Source organism: Cygnus atratus, chromosome 9, assembly GCF_013377495.2.
Source record: "Cygnus atratus isolate AKBS03 ecotype Queensland, Australia chromosome 9, CAtr_DNAZoo_HiC_assembly, whole genome shotgun sequence".
Lineage (NCBI taxonomy): Eukaryota > Metazoa > Chordata > Aves > Anseriformes > Anatidae > Cygnus > Cygnus atratus.
This window is the reverse complement of record NC_066370.1, coordinates 21706027-21729318: the sequence shown is the minus strand read 5'-3', so window position 1 is coordinate 21729318 and position 23292 is coordinate 21706027. Positions and strand designations below refer to the sequence as shown.

The 23292-nt window shown below is 40.5% G+C and overlaps 1 protein-coding gene across 6 annotated transcripts; it reads left to right on the top strand.

Annotated features, from left to right (window-relative positions):
- Positions 1-51: 51 nt before the first annotated feature.
- On the top strand, positions 52-22644 carry SKIL (SKI like proto-oncogene). 6 transcript variants are annotated; one of them, XM_050712514.1, is made up of 9 exons: positions 740-758; positions 1811-1882; positions 4218-4625; positions 5937-7765; positions 10975-11072; positions 12473-12711; positions 12941-13179; positions 14281-14505; positions 17323-22644. In XM_050712514.1, exons 4-9 carry the CDS (start codon positions 6659-6661, stop codon positions 17482-17484), a joined length of 2070 nt encoding a protein of 689 aa, XP_050568471.1. In that variant the 5' UTR covers positions 740-758; positions 1811-1882; positions 4218-4625; positions 5937-6658; the 3' UTR covers positions 17485-22644. The 6 variants fall into 6 exon arrangements, with proteins under 6 accessions (XP_050568472.1, XP_035413141.1, XP_035413139.1 ...); XM_050712515.1 differs by having other exon boundaries at positions 52-1882; positions 4420-4625; XM_035557248.2 differs by having other exon boundaries at positions 52-1882; positions 4218-4564.
- Positions 22645-23292: the final 648 nt, after the last annotated feature.

Below are 23292 nucleotides of genomic sequence, written 5' to 3'. Positions count from 1 at the left end.
CCCATGATTTCCAAACTCGTCTTGTACGCTGGAATGCAGATCCCTCCCTAATGTGCTTCAGCAGCCTTATATTCATCGCGCTCTGTGGAGAAAAAGCATCCGTGTCACTTCTGTCTTTCCTTCCAGCACCAGTGATGAAACAAAACTAACATAGGCTTCAGTCAGCTGTGCAGATACCAAAAAAAAAAAAGCCTTCAAGTAAAATTTAAAATGCAATTCTAGCTTATTTGACCAAGGACCTCTTCCAGCTGGAGCTTCTGAGACGTTTCAACTGCTGGGGATTTATGGTTCAGAGCAATGCTGTCATCATTGCACTTATCTCTGTCTGACTTCTGTTTCTTTCACTGCTCCCCACATATTCTCAGATTTCTGACACAGCGGCAAGGGCACTTACCTCGTACCCTGTTACAGATGCAGCATTTTTATTATATCTGTGTATTAATGCCTGTGTATCTGCATTTTAAAAGTGACTTCCTCTTGCAGCCTGGCTTCTTAGTAAAAGCATGTAGCAGCAGTCCTAAACAAATGCTACGTACAGATGGCTGCATATCTTAAATACTTGACCTTCCCCCACGCATGCTTCTTGTTTCTGTTCAGTTTGGTGGCCAACTGCTCTCTGCTCAGTCTGAGCAATTGTTTATGTTAAGACACTGTATGAAAGAAATTATTAGCTTGCATCAGCTGTATGTGCTTGATAACTGCTAACCGTGCATTCTCACTCCTCGATGGATGTTCTCAAAGCAGTTTAAGCAAGAAAGGTATCTGAAATTGTATATGATCCGTGGTGTTTTCCTGAGAGGAGGGAGTTGGGGCTTGGAGCCCCTTTCAAAAGAAGGAAATTTTACCTTATCTTGTATTTTCTTGAGGAGTTCAGTTAGTGTGCTTTTTTTTTTTTTTCTGCTTGTGTTAAGGAATCTAAGAGGCACACTTGATGTGTGATCTCACCATTATGTATTTAATCACCACTGATTAAAGGTAGGGAGGCATCCATCTCCTGGATACGTTCATCTTTTGTGGGCTTTTTCAGACAGAAATAGAAGTGGAAATCTGTTGTGCAGGCATTTGACTTCTAAGCTTGAACCAAGTGGCTGAGCTTATATTCCTCTTAGGTTGGGTGCTGAAGCATTGAGCTAAACACCTACATTCTGACCATGATTTTAGATGCAGAAATTAGGTCAGAGTTCACAATATTTATTAGATACAGCATTTGTTCATAACTGTTTCCAAAGTAACTTGTCCTGTAAGATATGGATCGTGCTAAAATCTATCAGTTTTTTGAGTTCTGCAACATGGGGTGTAATAGGGTATCTCTAATACAGCATCTCGTCTGTATTAATCTCTTGTAGTAGGTTTCACAAATATATTCACAAATATATCTTCAGTACTACAACCTACCATTAAAAATTGCCACTAAAATTATTTTATTTTTCTTTGAAGATAGCAGCATGCACATTTTTACAGAGAATACTTCCTTCCCCCTGGTCAGTGTTAAATTGTCCTCTTTTGCAACTTTAGAGACTATATGGGAACACTTTTTAAAAACACATTGCTTTTCCTTTTGTCAGAACAGAAACTTGTTTGTAAATATGCGACTTAAATCTTATCCATTAAACTGTGACAAAATTCTTTACATGCTTAGCAGTGTGACAAACAAGTTTTTGCCTGTGTTAACCAGCTCAACTGAAAGATTATTTCATTTTGCTGTAATATGTTCTTTGGTACTTCATTTTATGCGCAGTTGTTTAGAGGATTTATTTTTATTTGCACTTAGAAATGCAGATTAGTTTGTCTCACTTGCTCTTCTTCTTAGTGCGTGAGTGGAAGAGGTGCAAGGGATCAACCCAAGAGACTGCCAAAGGGGACCTTCAAGGAACAAAAAGAGGTATGTGTGCGAGGAGGACAGGACCTGTTCTTTTTGAAACATACTTTTTTGATTTCACGATATTTCAGAGGCCTGTATTTTTGCATGTGTCCTGCTTGGTATTATTTTAGAAATGTATGAAATAAATTATATACTTTCTGGGAAGCCTTGTGGTTTACCATATGTTATATATGCCTCGCTTTTTACTCTAACTGAAAATGAAACTTCTACAGTCACTTTTTAATTATAAAGGAAAAATCACTTTTTAAAATAATAATGGTTCTTCCTTAGAGCTGACTTTAAAGACAAAAATTCTGTACAGGCTGCCTTGGTTTTAAACCAAAGGTGTTGAAGCCTACCAGTGAAGGTGCTATTTGTGAATTACGCTTTAAGACAACTTTAAAGGTTAATTTTTTAAGTTTCCAAAGAATTTGAACATTCAGAACAGTTAGTAATAAAAGCCAGATCCCTCCTATGCTCTGCTATTGCAATTGATTATATCTTGCAAGGGTCTGTAACTCAGGTTTTAGTTCCTTTTGGATCTGCTTTGCACAGTCCACAGTAAAAGTTGTAGGTGGAGTTAACATATTTTAGACAGTCCTCTACCTACAAACTTTCTTATGTTGCCTAATTATTATAGCTCTTATAGCAACATTATTACAGCACAATGGTTACCAGAATTTGCAATTTGAAATGGAAAATGTGCAGAACTTTTAAAAACCCAAATGAAATGATGATGCTGAATTCCTAAGCTTCCTACATCAGTAGGTCTAATAAAAGATGTAATATCCACCCACATGCAGCTTGCTTGTATCCCCCTCAGTGACATGCATCCTCCCTACCCTGGGCAAAAACAGTTCATGTTTTCATGTAAGGCTGGAATCTCTTGTACTGTTTAAATGGAGAAAAATACCAGTATTTATAAAATCCTTCCACAGAATCACTAATTTTACTCTTTGCTCTCATTTCCATTCTGGCAATGCTGCAGATGTAGCAGCAGTGTTTGATGTAGCAGCCAAAAAGAGAACCAATGCTTGCACAGTCATATGTAATTCTGTTTTGCTGCAGGCTAAAGAACAGCATTTATGAGAAGTACCAGGGTGCTTACTACACACTGCACAGTGTTAGAATTCATTTAAACGTATTTATAACACTTCTGTGCTTTGAAATGTACAAACAACAAACGTAGATATCAAACTGCATGTTGAGGTGGAATGATGGGTATTTATTAATTACTGTGCGTTGCTAAATTAGATCAAGTGCAATCAGATGCAAAGATGAGCCAAGAATAGTTTTATGGACCAACATCTGTGAAACTTCCTTAAATACACAAATCTTATTTGTGGTAAGTCTCAAGTGGCTGGAAAGTACAAAGTTATCAGTCCTGATCAGCTTCCAGTTCATGAAACTCAAGTAATGTGTAGAGACAGATGTTTTCAGGTGTAGACGTTTCAGCTGTGATTCTGCTGCTACAGGGGACTGAGTCTGGCAACAGGAGCTAGAAAGTAGTAGGGTAAATGTAGGGAAGGAAAAAGGCCCTTCCCATAATGGTAATAGCTATTATGATAAGTGCTCCCGGAGGAAGGGCTGAGTCAATCTTTAGTGATTTACAATAAAAACAGAGAAACAAAATGAGGTTGGAAAAGGCCAAATAGTAGAGTATTAAAGGGAAAAAAATGAATTTATCCATTAATTGTGTTCTTCCCTGTGATTAAATCTTGGCCTCAGTTTTTGGGAAGCTTTTATCTTTTCTTTGGCCTACATGGAATGGAAGAGATTTATGCTTTCCCTTCATTTTCTGTTTTCTCTAGCCCATGAAAAGGGAAGTAATGTTTTTCTACAGGCATTCTACGAAATGCCTACCTCAAGCAGCTCCAAGTGAGACCACACTTAATTTCAAGTAATTTGGAGGTTTATATCCCTCAGCAAAATTAAGTTTTCTTTTTTGGTACCCCTTCATTTTGTAGGAAAGCCTTGCCTTCTGCCTGAGGGTTCTGCAATATGGCAACAGTAAAACGATGATCCTTCTTGTTACACCACCTTCCACTGAACGTAAAAATGGAGGTTGTGTTCTGCTTCAGATTTATGATTCCTTCATCTCTACTCAAATTCTTTAACAATAGAAAGGTCAAGTGGTTTTCTCTAGGCTTTAAAAAAATAAATATAACCATTATTGTCTTTATGATCACTGTTACTGTTAAAAGCCCAGGCACAGCTGTTGACACAGTTACTCTAAACCCTGTTCTACTGTTTAAACTGCCAGCAATTTATTGTTTTTGCAATATAAAGCACCATGTGTCTCCAGGATTGCATTAGGTGATGTGCAAGCATACAGTAAGATTTTTTCTCTTTGCAGATGTTAACTTCAAGGGCAAAACCTGCAAACAAAATAGTGTCTCACACCAAGGGGAATGATAACAGAGAAGTCAGTACTTTGTCTATCAGTGCGCAAGCAATATATGTAGTTTGCAATATGTGAAAAGGAGCTTATGCTTCTTTTTATACATATAAGGGGCAATTATATGCTTTAGAGTAATCCTGGATCTCTGCTTGCCCAGCCATCATCAGAAGGAAGCGTTGCAGATACTGCAGCGGATGTGGTATTTTAAAAGAGAGTTAAAAGGTGCCTTGCGAAGCCGCTCTGCCTGAGGCTGGAGCACCACTCAGCCCAGCCTGCCCTGAAGAAACCTGAGTGCATCAAAGGTGCGAAGTCAAAGATTAAAGCGTACCCAAATCCTCTGCTTGTAAACCGCTCAGCAGCAAGGTAACTTTTGTTTTTCCTGCTGTGATCATCCTTCCAGCCTGGTGCTAGGAAAGGAGAGGACCGAGGCCGCTCACCGCAGGGAGCAGGGGGTTTAGGGGGTGCCTGGTGTATGTGCAGCCACCCCTTCCCCTGTGCTGCATGCTTTTGTTCTCAGTGTGCTCATGTCGGGTGCTGCACAGGGCGAAAGGCAACGGCAAAGTGGGTCAGTCAGCCGCAGCGTTGCCCTCACAAAGGTGTAAACCAGAGAGCTTTGGGCTCCTTGCGCACACAGCAAACTTGTAACTTATAAACAAGCCAGACAAGGACTAAGCAGTCCTTGAGGAGCATCTTCCAGCCATGCAGCAGGGAGAAGCTCCTCATGTAAACCCCTCTTTTAACGAAGCAAGGGCTTGATTTATGCCGGGGGCTCCATGCTGCGCTTTGACGCCTGCTCTACAACGCTGCCCCTCTCCGCCCGGCTGCCTCACGGCGACAGGGCCTGGCCGGGGTGAAGTGACCATGGCCGGGGTGACCAGGACAGGGATGACCACGCCCGGGGACACCAGGCCGGGAATGGCCATGCCCGGGGACAGCAGCGGCCGCCGGCACCTCAGGGGGACTCTGCCTTCCCTCACGGCCCCGCGCTGCCGGGCCGGGCCCTCAGCGCCCGCGCAGGGAGCTACCGCCGCTGAGGGCTGGGTGAACACCGAGTACAAACACCCAAATACCATTTTTTTAATTTCATTTCATTTCCTTTTATTTGCTTTTATTTCGTTTTATACTTTTTTTGTCGCCGTGCCGGGCGGGGGCAGGGCAGCCTCCTTCCTCTGCGTGAGGCGCCGGCGGCGGCTCCCGCCGTGCCCCAGACGGTGGGCGGGGAGGAGACGGAGGGAGGGGGGGGTGAGGGAGGGAGGGAGGGAGGCGGCGCGCGCCCCCGGCGGGTTCGTGCCCGCGCGTCTCCGCCGCCGCCGCCGCCGCCGTCTCCGCAGTGAGGTCACGGGGGGGGGGAGCGAGGAGGGGGGCGGCGGCGCGTGCGCGGCGCCTGCACCGCTCCCGGGCTGCCGGGGCCGCCGCGGCGCCGGGTGAGGGAGGCGGGGGCGCGCCCGGGAGGGCGGGGGGGGAGCAGCGGCTGAGGGGGCTGGGGCCGGCCTGAGGCGAGGCGAGACTGGGGCGGGGGGTTGGAGCGGCGGCGGCGGCACCGGGGCCTTCCGGGGTGGGTCGGTGCGGCGTGAGGGGAGCGGGGAGGGGACGGGGACCGGCAACGGGACCGTGCCGGTGGGGCCCGGCCGCCGCTGATTCCCCTCCCCCCCCCCCCCGTGTGTCTCCCCGCAGGCCGTGTGTGGAGGAGCGGCGCCGCCGGGCGCAGCCGCTGGCCCTGAGCCGCGCCGCCGGTAGGTGAGGGCGGCCAGCCGGGACGTGCGGCGGAGACAGCCCCGCGGGAGGGGACCCCCGGTGGTGGCCGGCGCCTGCCCCCCTCTGGCCCCCGGCCTCGGCCCGGCCCGGCCCGGCCCGGCGGCCCCCCGGAGTTGGCAGCGCGGCGGAGCAGGCCCCGGGAGCCCAGCGTGCGGAGGGGATCGGCGGTGCTCCGGCTGAGGTCTGTGAGCCTTTTGTACCTCAGTACCTAGAGACTTACTGCAGAAGACTGTGTATTTTCTAAAGGAGAACCCATCGAGGATGGCCGCTCCTCCATCAACTCCTTTTTTACTAAATTGCTCTTCTAGACTATTGTGTGAAACAGCGGTGGGGCGTGAAGCATAACCTTTCTTATACACAGTGTTTTTTATAGAAGAGAATCGAACAAATACTTATAAAACTTAAAAAAAAAAAATTGTCTAACCTCTCCAGTCTTAATTTTGTAGTACTACGTGCAAAATGGGTCACGGTTTTTCCCGTTGGAGACTGAAGAATTAACTTCTTACCGAAAGGAATGCAAAACCTGGTGTGCCGGAGGTAATCGAGATCACTTCAGATTGTTTTTGCTTTTTTTTTTTCTATAAACCAGCAGGAAAATGCACGCTCGAGACTTTAATTAATTAAAGTTGTGGTGTTTAGCGATGGAAAGCCCGCAAACAAACTTCCCGCTAGGTCTGGTTTCAGACCAGAAGAGGACGGGGATGCAGGAGGACGGGAGTCCCCCGTTCAAAAAAGTAATGACAGAAATGCACGTAAATAGCCAAGTGCGAGTCGTAATAAATAAATTGCCAGCAATAAAGAAGGAAAACTTGGACGAATACGATGAAACTCCTATGGAGGCTGATGGGGAAAATGCCAAGCCAAACAGTACTTCAATCTCTGAGCCTTTGAATTTAAATCCAGGTTTGAAACACACGTTGGCACAGTTCCACTTGAGCAGCCAGAGCTCCCTGGGTGGACCGGCGGCTTTTTCAGCTCGCTATTCCCAGGAAAGTATGTCTCCCACCGTCTTCCTGCCTCTTCCGTCGCCACAAATCCTGTCTGGTCCGCTGCTCATTCCTCCAGACAGTTCCACCGAGCTCACTCAGACTGTACTGGAGGGGGAATCCATCTCTTGCTTCAAAGTCGGAGGGGAAAAAAGACTTTGCCTGCCTCAAGTGTTGAATTCGGTTCTCCGCGACTTTTCTTTGCAACAGATTAATACCGTGTGCGATGAACTGTATATATACTGCTCAAGGTGCACTTCTGACCAGCTTCATATTCTCAAGGTTTTGGGAATTCTTCCGTTCAACGCTCCCTCCTGTGGGCTAATTACACTGACTGATGCTCAGAGACTATGCAATGCTTTACTACGCCCTCGCACTTTTCCCCAAAATGGCAGTTTTCTCCCCGGTAAGAACACCTTGGCCCAACTGAAAGAGACTGGCAGTGCCTTTGAAGTAGAGCATGAATGCCTGGGCAAGTGCCAGGGTTTGTTTGCACCTCAGTTCTACCTTGCGCCGGACGACCCCTGTATCCAGTGTCTGGAGTGCTACGGGATGTTTTCGCCCCAGACATTCGTGATGCACTCACATAGATCCCCTGACAAGAGGACCTGCCACTGGGGGTTTGAGTCAGCCAAGTGGCACTGCTACCTTCACATTAACCAAAAATACTTAGGGACGTCAGAGGAGCAGGAGCTGAAGCATCTCTTGGAGGAAATGAAGGAGAAATTTAGTGAGAAAAACCAGAAGAGAAGTCGGTCCAAAGTAAGTTGGCCTGCTCTTGTAGAATTCCTGAATCTTTCTCTGCTCACACGTAAATATGCTGTTTGGAAGCACGTTGCTTGCCTTTTGTAAATGTTGAACGCTTGTCAAATCAAGCCCAAGTTAAATCTATGACAGGGCTTCACCATGGAAATACAATTTTGATGAACAGGTGCTGTAATTTTCCTCTTTGGGCTCTGAGTAATTTCATTCAAGCTGGTTTGGTTTTGTTGGTCCTTTTTCCATTTTCAAATAGGCAGGCTTTGGAAAGTTCAGAACTGTTGCGGAAATACTCATTCTCCCTTTTGACCTTTGAGTATGTTTTATGCAGGATGCCTTGCAGCAGCTGAGCACAGCAGAAAGGAGCTTGAAAACGAAGTATTACGAATTACTTTTTCATTTGTTATGTTTACACCAGCGCACACGCTCGTGGTGTATGGCCACCTAGCCTGCCAACCACCCGTCTCATGACTTTGCGTGCAGGGTAATGGTGCATCGATAAGTCGCTATTTAGAAGCCCAGCGTCTGCTTGTTCAGCACCAGCTTTCTGTTTAAACCAGTTGTACAGAGAAATATGCCAAAAGAAGGGGGTTTTAAGCAGTCCAAGTAATGAGCTGTAGGCCGGTATCTTGACAATGGTTAATAATAGACATAGTATTTTTTCCTAAAATACCGCTGCAAGTCTGCAGTGTGGTTCAAAAATACAGAGCTTCTTTTTCCCCAGTTTAAATAATAAGACAAGCACCAGATAAATGGTGAACTTTGCTGGGGAAATAATCATGTTACGCTCAAGGAATAAGTTTTTAAGAGGATATTTGGTAGGGAGCAGAGAGTAAGAAGTAGATGAAAGTGAGATGTGCAGGGAATGCCATCAGAGATGTTTGCTTTCGCAGAATATACAAGTTTATTGTGCATAATTTAAACTTAGATGTTCTGAAATGGTTCCTGCCCCACGCTGTGTTTCTTTTTAGTTTATTGGTCATTTAAATGTCTACTTGCTGGCTGCTGGTTTGATTGATCCATTGTGCCTGTTGGGTGTTGGGTTGTGGACTCCAGAGGAGCAGCGGCAGGAGCAGGCTGGATCAGTGGGCCCGGAAAGGTGTGCAGGGTATTTGACACCTCTCAGTGTAAACTCCTCAAAACGTAGTATTGCAGAAGGGCTTACTACAGTAACAAGTATTTTTACAGCTGTGCCGGTCTGCTGTAAGGGATTTTATCAGAAAATTTCCACGAAAGTCTGCAATATGGCATGCTTCCACATGCTGAAGTGCTTAGAGATGCAGGTGAGCTCATAGCGAGGAGACTGCTTGTTGTCTGATAAAGGCTGTCGTGACAATCTTTGTCCTTGCAATGCCAGTACAGGTAATAAACTGTCGCGTAGTGCGTGCATCTGTGGAAATTACCTTCCAGAGTCACACCTATTACACTGCTTGCTTCCTGCTTTATGGTAGCAGATTTCTGACCACGAGATCTTTCAGTTTCCTGTATAGGGATTAAAAAATAGCTCAAGTTAACAGTAGCAGTCATTTGGAGTGGACGGCTACAAATGAAATACAAACAAACCTCTTTCTGGAGTCTCCCATTGCACGCCTGTATAGTTCTTTCTTCTAAAGCAGCACATGAAATCAGAATGAGAGAAGAACTCAGAAAACTTTAGCAAAGATAAAATGGTGGGGAGGGCTTGTTTTTGTTTTTTTGGTCTCACGGGTATTCATCTTGCAAGTACAAAAGGTTAGAAGAGTTTAATAGGGGAGCGTTTGGATCACAGCCTCTGCTTCCTTGTCCTGGGGGAGCTGGCGCTGCTTTGGCAAGTCTTGGCTTTCCCTCATTCGTGTGTGAGAGAGCTGTTAGATGTGACACACAGACATTACATTTTCTTACGCTCCTGGGCAAATTTGTGTACAGGATATTGCGTTTGCTGCTCTGTCACCTTCTCACCACTTGCTGAGCGGTTGCTCCTCAGAGCTGTCACCGTGTCTTTGAGGTCATCGTGGAGGGAGCAGGACACACAGTCCCCCTTGGCTAGGTCTTGGTCCATCCCTGCCTTCTGGAGAGAAAACTAATAAAGGAAAATAGTAGTTCATCTGTAAAATAAGACCCAAAGAAGAACAAGAAGCCCTGAAGTAGTAATAATAAATTTCTAATTAAACTCTTAAGTCTTTGGGACATTCCAAATGCGATCCTGTGCCTTGCCTCTCTCCTTAGCATTGCACTCCAAGCTTACTCACCTCCCAGTGTACTTAGCTTTTGCTTTCGGTACTTTAACAGTAGGCAATGCAGGCCCTCCCCTACTGTACTCACACAGTTTTGTGCTAATAAGAAACCTGTAGGCTGTGCATTTGCCACCGAGTTTCTTGTTTTCTGGCGAGTTCTGGGCTCCGTGGCATCATGCCCGCCTGCTCACCGTGGAAGTGCCTTCGGTATGTCCGGGTTGCTCCCGCGCTGTGGCACAGCCTTTGGCGTCGCCACAGTTCCGGTGGTCGCTGCACTAAAACTGACCTCGGTTCTCAGGCCGCGAGGTGGCCGCCGTGGTTAACTCCAGAAATGTCTCTTGAGACAAACGACAAGACTTGCTGCCTGAATACGGAACGCACAGAAGGTTTGTCTAAGTTGATGTCTTCTGATGCACCCGGAGTAATCCTGTTTGTTACTGCAAAGGGAATGGAGTTGTCAGGTTACTGCAGTGGCTTTGCCCAGATCTCTAATAAGAGGTCCTAACTTCCTTTAGCGGTCTTCTCTCTAACACCAGTCATTTGCGCTTTATTCATTTTGTAGTAAAGCATCTGGCAAGCGCGTACTCTGATGTGGATACTTCATTGCAGAGGCTCATACAAGCCTTGGAAGTGTGGAATCCTCTTTCCGCTTCTCGCAAGCACTTGTAGCATGTCCCTGGCAGAGATCTCAGCAGAGTTTTTATGTAGCTTTGTAAAGAGATTTTCTTTCGGTTTCATTGCTCCTTTACCCATAATGGGAAATTGGAGATGGAAGAAACTTCTGGTGCTTGCATCACCCTGTACCTCTGCCAAAGGCTGTCTGCTTTCCGGTACCCCAGTTTGTCTGCTTCTGCCCAACTCTGTCTGTACGTATTAATGCAGTAAGTGCCATTCCACTCAGAAGCATTGATTAAAATGTGAATAACATGTGCCTGTCTGTTACAGGCACAATTACTGGTTTTTATTGTGTTTTTTTTTTTTCTTTTTTCTTCGCTTTAGGTGGATTCACAGCAGAGCCTAGAGTTATCCCAGTGGTATCCCGTTATAAAGCAAGAAGCAGAAACTGAACCTCAGCCACCCTCCTTTTTCCATCCCAGGTAACTGAATTTCCTGTGCAGAACTCTGAGCATCGTATGCACGGGTTAAATTCTTTTAACTATTTAAAGATAGTTTCAACTGAAAAAAAAATATGTGCTTGCAACCTGAACTGTTAGGAAGAATAATCGAACCCTAACCTAATTTATTCATTTCTTAGTGTAAATATTAATGAACTGCTTATGAGTGAATTATTGGTACGGGACTCAAGTTGTGATGTATGAGTGTTCTTCAGTAGGAAATAAAATTGAAATGTAATTACAGTTTCCCTTCTCAGAGTAGAAATGGCAGAAGCTAATTTTTAATCTTTCCTATTATAACGTAACTCATGTCTGTGAAAAGCCGCATAGGGCCTATTTACCATGAGTGCAACTTAATTTTCTTTCAAAAAAAAGCTTGCAAAAACTGTGTGAAGACTTTATCCCACCCTGAAACAATGACAGCAGCTGAATTGTTGGTTGATTAGTTTCCTGGTTTTAGAAACCAAGTGCATGTCCTTCACATCGTGTGCACTTTGTATTCTGCATCAACCACAGAAACAGTCTTTGTTGAAGTACCTCTTACCCTGCATCCCTGCGGGGCAACGCATTTAGTTTGTATGGGTGAGATCAGGCTCTTTTGACTAGCAGCATGCATCAAAGCAACACAAATACGCACTAGTTCCATGCAGACACGCGAATGGTAGAACATTTCAGATGGTCCCTGTTTGCTGTTTCTGTTGGTGCCCCCTTCAGAACCAGGAGGAAGGAAAGTGGTGAAGGCAGCAGTGTTGACTCCAACGTCATGACAGTAATTATCTTGGCACTGTCCTTAACAGATCTGGCAGTTTTTCCTTCTGTACTAGACGAAAGCTGAGTGGCTAGGTTAGGGAAATAGAGACAAATTCTCCCAGAAGTCAGGAGCTGTGAAAATCCAGACAGATTTGTAAACTCACATGGGGAAAAAAGGTCGTCTGATGCTGGTCTCGGGTCCGCCCCAGCACAGCCAGCACACAGCTTTGCTGTTTAAAGAGCAGTTTGCTCATTTCCACTACACTGATCCCTTCCGCCATTCTCCGTTGCTAATATGAGGATTATGAAAATGCTAGAGTCTGGATCTGGTGCCATTCTAATTTCACTCTTTGCATTTAAATGAAGACTTCAAGTGATTTTTATATGATTTTTTTAATCTGTCATGTTTGAAAAATCCGTTTTTTGATGGCCGTAAAACTGTGTCTAGAAAATCTAGTCAGTAAAGATGAAGTAGGTCATTATTTCCTTTTGCGTAGGAAAAATTTTGAAAGGATATGCTTATTTTTCATTGGAACTTTTACTGTTTGAAATCAGATTAAATTAAATTTACTGCTCTCATTCATCATTTGTTACACATTTTCATGCTTGATTGTACTGTTCTACCGTTGCAGTTACTACCTTTATATGTGTGATAAAGTGGTTGCCCCAAACGTATCCCTTGCATCACAATACAAGGACGTTGCAAAAACAGCAGTCAAAGCTTCAGAAGTAATTAAATCTTCACCTGGACAGTCAGAGAAAAAGCTCAGTAGCGGAAAGCACAAAAAAGTTGCCTCCTATCCAGAGCTTTCTCTTGAAGAACAGGAAAAAATTGACTTGAAAACTGGCATGGAACAGCATAAACGTTTAGGTGAGTGGATAAACTGTAAAGAAAATTATGTTGAAATCTTTTCAATTTTTATAGCATATAATTTTGGAAAGCTCAACACCAACCCAGTATTTTCTGATCATTTCCATGTCACTTCAGTTTTCCAAAAATTCTTTTGACCTTTTCTTAATCTTCAGTTCCCTTTGCATTTTTTTTCACTCTAAGCTTAGTTTCGTGTGATTTTTATGCTGTGTTCTTCTTTTATCTATAGATCCACCTGTGTCAACTCAGTCTGCAAGAGGTGGAAAATCCGAGCGCATTTCTACCAAAAGCACTAGAGACTCTAAACGTGTTGAAGTAGGTCATGTGAGAACCTTGTCCCCCACTCTCATGAAAGACATCAGCTGTGAAGATGACAAGGGAAGGATCATGGAAGAAGTAATGAAAACCTACATCAAACAGCAAGAAAAACTAAATACTATTTTGCGGAGGAAACAGCAGCTTCAAATGGTACAGTGCCAGTCTGAATACCTTTAATTTTTGTCTACAGAAAACTAATGTTAGATTTTTGGTTCTAGAATCAATCTCACAGGTGACTTTCATGTAGAAACACCAGAACACACAGATGGTTTTCTACCAGCTTGAATCCAGACACGAAATATTTAATGTCCTATGTGTTTATTAGGTTAGAGTTTACTAATAATTGATGTGTTTTTAGTTTGTAACTACTGTGTTTGAACTTCTTTTATTTTATCCACAAGAAAACTACCTTAAAATATTTTCCGAACATATAAGTATTTTGGCAAATACAGTTTTAAGTCCTCTAAAAATTTCTCAATTTTTAGGATTTTAAAGATGGAGACATCAATATCCTGGGAACAATGTTATCATTGGCATGCGTAACAAGAATACCACCTTCCTATTTCTATTTGATAAACCTTGTTTTTAGGAAATTTTATTGATCATTTTAATAATGGATGGCATTAGAAATTGGTGTTCATTTGTGATTTCGCCTCGTTTCTATTTTCTGTACTAACTTAGGTAAATACTGTCTTGGCTGCTTACATTCATAACCCAGACCTATTTTTTTTTTTTTAACATAAAGCTCAGAATTGGTCAGGTCAGATAGGGTCTCAGGGCTGCTACTTTTAAGGTGTTCTGCTTTTGGAGGTAAAGCTTAGAGAGAAGTTTATATATATATATGTATATATATATGTATATTTTGATATTTTTCAAAAGGTCTTAATGTTAACAGAAAAAGAAACCAAACACACTTCTTTTTTCTGATGATGCACCTCTTCATCTTCAGAGTATGTTTTAGTAAACTAGTGCTACTGCTTTCTGAGGTTCACTGCTGGATGTTTTGGATCTGTTTCTGGAAGCTCCGTGTACTTGAAAGTATAAATGATGTCGTTATATTGAATTAAGTGCTTGCTACAAAATTCCATGCCAGCACTGATAAGTAGATAAGTACCATTACCAGGCTATCGTTACCTTAACATAAATGTGCTCTTTTTGGCCTCGTTGTTTCTAGATACACATTTAAATTACAAGGCTAGTGTTTTACTTCCCTGGTGTTAGAACCAAGGTGTATGTAATCTGTCTCCACAGGAAGTGGAAATGTTAAGCAACTCTAAAGCTATGAAGGAGCTAACTGAAGAACAGCAGAATTTACAAAAAGAACTTGAATCTTTACAAACTGAGCATGCTCAAAGAATGGAAGAATTTTATTTTGAACAGAGGGACTTGGAGAAGAAACTGGACCAAGTGATGAAGCAAAAATGTACCTGTGACACCAATTTAGAAAAAGACAAAGAAGCGGAATATGCTGCACAGGTGAGAAGTGTATCAGTAAATTGCAAAGTTATTGCTCATCCATTGTAAGATTTCGTCTTCTCCATATCTTCTGATGCCGTAGACTAACTCCAAAATAAGCGACAATGACAGCATGTTTATTTCCCTTTCCCTGGACTGAAACTGAGGGAGAATGCAACTTACAGAAACACTTCACCTGTCAGGTGCTGCATGGTTCCCATTTCAGATACTTGTATGATATTGCTGATGAAATAATTAATCTTAAACATAAGGTCTGTAATACTCTCATTTCAAACAAGTCATGTTTTTAATGTATGTAGGCTTGTCCGTGTTACAGGATTAAACATCATTTTAGTTATAGAAATAAGCTGTTAATCTTTTTCTTCTTTTTATTGGGGGGGGTGGGAGGGGGAAGTACCAAACCTCTTGACTGCCTTTGTGTCAGGTTAGTAGCATACCTTGCTGCTCTTTGTGTTCCTTGGTGGTACCATCTTCTGTACCATCTGATGAAACCCCTTCTGTGCTCTATCAAAGTATTTGATCAAGAATTCTCTTTTGGACATTTTTTGGGGATTTTTGTTTCTCCCTATTCCTGCCTCTTGGGTTCAAATATCATAACCTATGGTGGTATTTTTTTCTTTCACCTTCTTTTTGACTTTTATTACTGCTTCTTTATGATGGAGGTCATTCCAATAGGAAAAATCCATTAAATGCCCAAGACAGACTTGGAATGGCCCTTTTCAAAATTCATTGCTGTTATGATTAAATGTGTATTGAAGTTCTTTGTACTGTCACAGAAAACATAGTCTTTTAAAGAAACAAAATCTAAAACTTAAGCTCAGTAAAACTTTGTGGTCATTTGATCATAGTTTTATCTGTTCTTATTGTCTCAAAATAAGAAACAGGCTGTACTTGAGTGACTGGTTTTGGTATTTTTAGGGAGTAGGGCAGTGACTAGCATCATAAATCCTTCTCATGAATTTAATTTCATGACATCCCGCTCCACAGATTCCTAGCCTTTGCTGCCAGAACTAATCCTCTCTGACTAAGGTCTGATTTACCGAACATCTGGTACAAGCCCTATTACTGCAAGTAACAACATGTTCTAATTTGTGAAGATAATCGTGCATAGTGTGTTTTGTATGGCTTGTGTAGTTTACGTTCTTTAGAGGATAAAAACCATAGATTGCTCCCCAAGGAGATATATCGATTGTTTCTTTTGATGTTAGAATACTAAATACGTTCCTTCCATGAAAGTATACTTGGTTATTAGTTGTATAACTATCTGGAACATATCATTTGACTCTTTTTTTCCATTTATCACATCTATATTTTGGACCCCAGGTTCCAAGCAATTGTCAGAAGCATCTGAGTTAAACAGAGGTCCTGGCAATAGTTAATTTCCCAGAGCTGTCTTATACAGCATTGAAAACAGCTTTAAGCTGATGTCTTCTTGAAGCCAGTTGCTCTCTCTCTCTCTGAGAACTGTGGACTGAGAAGAACCCTCTTTGTACTTTAAATGAAATTAATGAAAATAGGGGGGTTGGAATTTGGGTAAATGTTTGCTCTTCTGTCTAGCCCTGCCTGAAGATGTGCTAAGTGTTTTCTCCTCCTTTTTTTTACTCCTTTGTTGACTTGTCTAGTTTAATTGCTGCTTTACCTTGTCAATCGTAACAGGGCAGTATAACCAGTACTGAAGCCTCTCCTTACAGCTGGAAACCAAAGCTCAACCAGAGACCTGCTTATGTAGTACGTGCTGTGACATGCAGGCAGTGGGCTTTACCACGCTGCACCAGTCCACATAATCAAAGCAGTGGAGTCAGAAGACTTGTGTTAGTAGGCTAGTGCTGTCTAAGAATTACTTACATATTTCTGATTATATTAAGAACCGCTTAAATGGTTCTGATTATACAAGTGAAGGTTAATGTCCATTGAGCAGTAGGTTTCTCTAAAATCAGCACAGCAGTTTCTTTGCCCAGGATGTTGTACAGCAATTGGCAAACACCAGTGTTCCTGTATGCTCCTCCTTTTTTCATTCTCATGAGCTGTTTTTTTTTTTTTTTCAGTGAGATGTACATGTAGCAATTATTTAGATAGATACACATCATCATTAATGCAGATGGAGTTTTTAGATTCAGAAACACGTAAATCAGTGGAAGAGAAGATAACTGGTTTCTAGTCTCCCTGTTGTAACTGAGGGTAGTATACATGTAAGCAACTTGACATGAACTTTGTCACAGTTGAAAAATTCCTCAGACTTTTCCAGATCTCACTGTAAAGAAGTTTTGATGGGAAAGAGCTGACCCCAATAAATTTAAAATAGTTTTTTAATTATTTAAATCTAGGTGCAATATTTATACGTATATAAACAAAATATGGTTAATTTTTTTAAATTACTTAGAAATGCCCTTTTCAGCAGTGCCTGTTATCGTTTGGTCTACTTAAGTCTTTCTGACGGTCTGGCAAGTTTCACATTTATGGTACTCCAAAGATTAAGAACATATTTAATTTTCTGCATTAAAACACAAAATATTTCACAAGAAATCCAGGAGAGACTCATGTTTATATTTGAACACACATAAATGCGGTTATGTTCAGGATTTTCTGTATCTCATTTCTCCTTCATTTATGCTAAAGAATATCAAAAGCAGTGTTGGTGTCATTTGCTACTGGTGTAGTAGGTGTAGCATAATTCTTGATAACTGTAGAAAATGAGCTGATAAATAATGGTGAAAAATATTTTTATCTGATTCACAGGGTGGTCATCAGTGGGGTCTTGAATAGTTGATGTTTACAAATACGTTTGCTAAAATTAAATGTCTGTCTTCTCTTTTACAGCTAGCAGAATTGAGACAGAGATTGGATCATGCAGAGGCAGATAGACAAGAGCTTCAAGATGAACTGAGGCAAGAACGAGAGGCAAGGGAAAAGTTAGAGATGATGATAAAAGAATTGAAGCTACAGATTTTGAAATCTTCAAAAAATGGAAAAGGAAAATAGAAATTCAAAGAGGAAGCATGACTGTGTCTTTCAAACAGGGTGTTTTGTTTTTTATCGAATTGTAAGCTGTTTCTGTGTGATAAGAGAAAGTATTCTCTACAGATTTCTATTTGCCAGACAAGTCCAGATGAAGATATACATATATATATAAATAAATAAATAGATAGGTATACATTTTTAGATTTTCCTAACTAATGAAAATCTGCATTTATTTGTACTGCTGTTTCTCAAACTATGAAAAAAAAGAAACTTACGATTCAGAGTGACCAGTTTCTGTTTATTTCTAATGCAGTCTTGAGGACCCTATACCTTTTAACATTGTCTGTTAAAATATATTTGGTGATCTTTATTTTAGCATCAGTTATAAAAAATTAAAAAATTAAAAATTCTGATTTCTTCAAGGCCAAGAATAGTTTGGGTTTCAGTGAGAATTTTGTGTTTTCTAATTGGAGAAAGTAAAGGCAGCTTTTTATCTGTAAGGTAATACCCAAAATCACCGTGAAAATAGATGGATGATTATCAGAAGTGATTTGCCAACATGAGTTTTTCCCATAATTTTGTTACGTGAAATCAAGCTGATCTTTTCAGTATGTGCTATTTAACAATTCATTCACTCTAAAGCATTTTACAGTAATCATTTGGTTACCATGCTAGAAGAAGAAAACAACAGGCTTTTTTTCGTAAATTAAAAAAATAGAATCAAAAATGAAATCTTCTAAAATATAAAAATCACATTTTCTTTTATTGTCTTCTGTACCGCAGATAAAGCAGACTGTTTACGAGGGCTTGTAGTGACAGGAGAAAGGGCAATGTTTTAAAACTGAGAGAAAGTAGATTTAGGTAGGATATAAGAAAGAAAATTTTTAATGATGAGACACTGGAACACGTTGCCCAGAGAAGTTGTGGGTGTCCCATCATTAGAAATGTTCAAAGTTAGGTTAGATGGTGCTTTGGGCAACCTCAGCTAGTGGAAGATGTCCCTGCCCATGGCAGGGGAGTTGGACTAGATGATCTTTGAATGTCCCTTCCAGCCTGAACTTCCATGATTCAGTGGCTTACCTGGTTTTCAGATACTAGTGCTTTCAAGAAAAATAATATTTATAAAAAAGAAAAGAAAAGAAAAAAGTACTGGTTTCTTTGGTACCCCAAGCCTCCATACTTTGAGCTTCTTGCTAACTAGTGGATTTTTCTTTCATCACATAAAACAGGCCTTAACTGACGTGATGATAATTGCTTAGAAAAATCAAATTCTAAGATATGGCACTTTGAAAATCATTTTGATAGTTTCTACATTTGAATGGCATGGTAATGTTACCATGAATTAAGAAATACAGCATGTTCGTTGAGCTATAACATTTAAAAGTGTGTAATTGTACAGAACTTCTGTTTTATGTATATATAACATTTACTTGAGTACTTCAGAAGTCTGATTCCTGGTAGATTCAATGCATGACTACAGATTAAGATGAAGTACTTCTTTGCACTTCTTTCCAAAAAGTTTGATATAGCTGACAGGTGTTAGCTGATTATGTCGATGACTAGAAATGTCTTAGCAGTTTTGTTATTTCACTACATAATTTTAAACTGTGCTTTAGCTCCTGTTACATTTTTAAGGTACTTAGGTTTATAACTCTCTTAATAATTCAGTTAGTACTGGTGAAACCACTAGTGAAAGCCTACTAGCATCGATTTTTATTCTGAACTAGTAAAACTGAAAACTTCTAGTTCTTCCTTATCTCTCTGTTAGTGGTATAATAGGATTGAATATCATAGAGACAGATAAAATTGCACAAATCTTTAAATTGAATGAAAAATTAGATGATAAATGTCATGGAGTCATAGAATGATTCTTTTATACTGTATATAATTTTGTCTATGGACTCTACGTCACATTTACACTGATAATTAAGGCAGGTTAGGTGAAAAAATATGAAACACTTTTCTTTGACGATGTTAATCAGAAAAGAGGATCCAGATTACATTTTTCCCTTCTTCCTCAGCTCCATCTCCAAATTATTACTTAAAGAAAAAAAAGAAGAGACTGTCTTTACAGCAGAGTGATGGTTTGGAACAAAATGATTATAAATTATTCTTCTTGTATGTTCACCACTTGCTTTAAGATCACTTGAATGCTTTATTTTAAAAAACACCAAGAACATGGCTGTAGGGGGAGTGGGCAAGAATGTCGGTAAAAGTGTGATTATTAGGCACTGCAGCTTGAAGTTGGATTAGCTAAATTGGTAAATAAGGAAACACCGTCCTGGGAAACCACAAAGTTTCTTCTGGGTATTATCAGAGGATCGAAAGAGACCGTTTGGAGCTGCTTTTCAGTATCAGTGTTCTGAACCAAACTTGTTCACTTGTCAGTGTAGAGAAGGCCACGCGGTAGGGCTGGAGTACCGGGTTTACCGTAGTGTTTATAGCTTAGCTGTCGAATGTATGGCATCCTCACGGGATTATTATACCTGAGTACTGTATATTCACTTTTCATTCAGGTCTTGTCTACGTTACGTGACTTCCGCTCCAATTTCCCATTTTGCCACTGGTTGCAGTGGGGGACCAGTACAGCCGGGGTCCGTGCCTCGGGCAGCGCTTCCACCGCGCGCCAACCAGGCTCGCTGGCTCCTGCTACAGACCCATAAAATGCTGGTGGCCGTAATTTGTACTAATATTTTCACTGCTGCAAAAACTCCAGCAGCTTATAGCAGTTTTAGCAATTCCAGCTGCAGGTAAGGCCTCCTAATACTTCTAAAACATCTGGCTGAAAAAGCTAATTGAGCATTTATTAAAGTGACTTAAAAAGTAGCTTTGTAAATATTCCATGTAGTCAATCTGAAGTTAGGATGCATTTTAAATTATTGTAATCCTCTTAAAATTCTTAAATATTACTTTCAGGTTCTTTACATAACATAAATAATTTTCATATGTGTAGACTTAATTTTATACTGATTTTAAGTAATAATGTATACATAAATGTGCCATAGATTTTGTGTGTTCAGTCTTTGAAAGATAGTTTTTTAGTAAATTGTAAATAATATGATGCAAGTTCCAGAACAAATATATGTTAACCTTTTTTCACTACCTTATGCTAGTTAATATTGAGTGGTTTATTTTACAACCCAATGTAGGAACTTGGAATCAGAGCTTAAGGGCCTTCACTTAAGTGCACACCTAATGGTAGAAGCTAATTCTGTCACTAGGTACTTGCTTTTAGCCATGGCATGCTCATTTTATGTATTATTGTTTGTTCTACCTTCAGGTTTTGGTTGCCAACAATTTAGGCAGGAAGTTGTTTCCTCAGATAGTTGTGACATTAAGTCTTTAGGAAAAAAATCCTAGAATTGTTCACAATTTTAAGTCTTCATTATTAAACACCTAGATTGAAATCAAAGTTGCTTAGTGCACCTTTTGGAACAAAGTAGGATTCAGGCTGAAATACCTAAATTGCTCCTAGACTTTTTGAAAAGAACTTTCACAAGCTTTGTGTACTCTAATGAGCAAGAGAATATAAGAATTGAGAGAAATTTTGCAAGTCTGAGAGAACCCTCGTTCACAGAGTAGCCATGTGTCCCTAGACGAAAGAGATTTTATCCAAAATCTCCAAACTTGAGTCCGTCTGTGTTTAGTTTTTGTAAAGCATATTGTTTAGCTTGAGAACTTAGGTGAATGTAGTTAAGTTTCACATCCTTCAACTAATTTTATTCTATATTTAATATATTAATAGCCTAGGTGTAAAACCGTTTGTATATAGTGAAGGCATAATGCAATTAGTGAAGTAGGAAGAGTGGAGTGGGAGCATAAAGCTACCAGTGGCCTGAAAAAATACGGCTTGGTCCATATTTTAGAAGTCACGACTGTTTATTCATACATTCTTGATTTATACTGGGGGTTGGATAGCTATAATGTGTTAAGAAATTTTTGGAAAACTTTCCTAGCATTAGTTGTGAAGTTGGCCTTGAAATGCTGTCATGGTCAGCTTCCTAGAATTCACTTGTTTGTAGAGTATATATTTTGACTGTCAGCAAAGATAACAACTTTGTATTTTTTCTGCACTTAATTCATGTAATTGATCCACACAACAGAGTTTTCTATAATATGGTGAAGTCAACAAACGACGTAATTACACCTACCTGTTAATCTGTGCTTGAACTATATCAGTAGTTTTATTTAAGCTGTCAGCAGCAAGCAGCAAGAAGCTGCAAATTTTGATCTTTTTGCTCATTTGTAGTGGGAGAAGTGTTCATCAGTGTTTTCATTACAGAAAGCTTGTAGAATTTTCTGTTTGTTGCAAATCTATTTCAAAAAGATCCTTTTTTTTTTTTTTAGCTTTTGTGAAAGCACTCATTGCTTACAAATTGCATGACAAGTTCACTGTGTGTCTCTATTATTTAGATTTTTCCATTATTTAGCTTTTTTTTTTTTCCAGAGTTAGTGGTTCAGTTGGGAAATGCTTGAAAAATGAGTTTTAAGCACTTCATCAAGCACAGCAAATGGTTAAAATTTTGTTTTTGGAAAATTGAATATATGTAACATTATCAATTGATTTTTTTTTCTTCGAATATAGATACCTCACTTAAAGGAAAGCACAGTTATACTGTATTTAAAATAATTCTAGGAAATAATAAAAAGTTGGTCTAAAATATTTTGTTGCAGTTACGTTGCTTTCTGTGATGGACAAAATCTGTTTTTGTGTTTTCATACTTGCTCTCAAAAGTATTTATTGATGTTGACATGCCAATACGATTATCTTAAATTCCAGAAAGTCGTTGCAAAACACCAGTCTGTTTAGCTCAAGGCAACAGGTTGGATGACTATTCCAAAACCATAGTAAAAGCCTGTGAAAACGATCAGTGCATTCAAGGATTTTTAATACTTTGCCAATGATGTACAGTCTTACTGCTAGCGTTGCTGTGGTTGCATTACATGACACACAAAACTGTCCTCTACCTCACGTGAGATTAACTGATATTTTATATGGTTTTAGTAAACAAGAGGCTTCTATCTGGTCACTTAGTTTACAAATTTTGAATTATATTTATTGAAACATGACATACTGTGCTCTGAGCTTATACCTCAATTGTATTTTGTGCTGTTATCCATTTTCATGCCGTGTAAATACATGTACAGATTGTGGACTCAAAAACAAATAAAAAACTGTAATGTCACAACACTTGTCTTCGTAATGTTTTGTACAAGGAAATACAAATGTGACTTTCTGAAGGTGTTTAACAATGGTGCTGTTTTAGAGAAGACAGTCTGCCTTGCTTTGATTACAATAAATTAAGACCTGATTACACTGAAGCTTTGTTAGCAGAACTCCCACAGCTTGCAGCAGCTCCCCACTTTTATAAAGGGCGTTTTTAGCAAAATCTACAAGGTCGCCCTCACAGTGAGTCCATTTCCTAAGCCTCGTAGGGCTCCATGAAGATATCGACAGCAAGATTTCTCCGTATCTCGACACAGAGTTGGTGTTTGTATGTGTAAATATAACCACTTGTGTATTTGGCATGTTCTCCGGTGCACAGCTTTTGTTGCTACTTAACTACTCCAGCAATGTTTGAGTCGTTCACACCTCTCCTTATTAGATCAGTAATGAAGAAAATAACACACGTCACCATACAAAATGCTGAGATGTATAACCATTTAAAATCAGAAATGGTAATTATACTTTATTTGCTGAAAAATATTTTTATTTACTGCTGATAGAAACTCTGCCCTACAGTGTCTCTAAGGAGTTCCCAGGTTTTGTAAAACCCACAGGATTATGTGGTTTCACATCAGGAGATGATGCTGTGATCTGTTGAACAC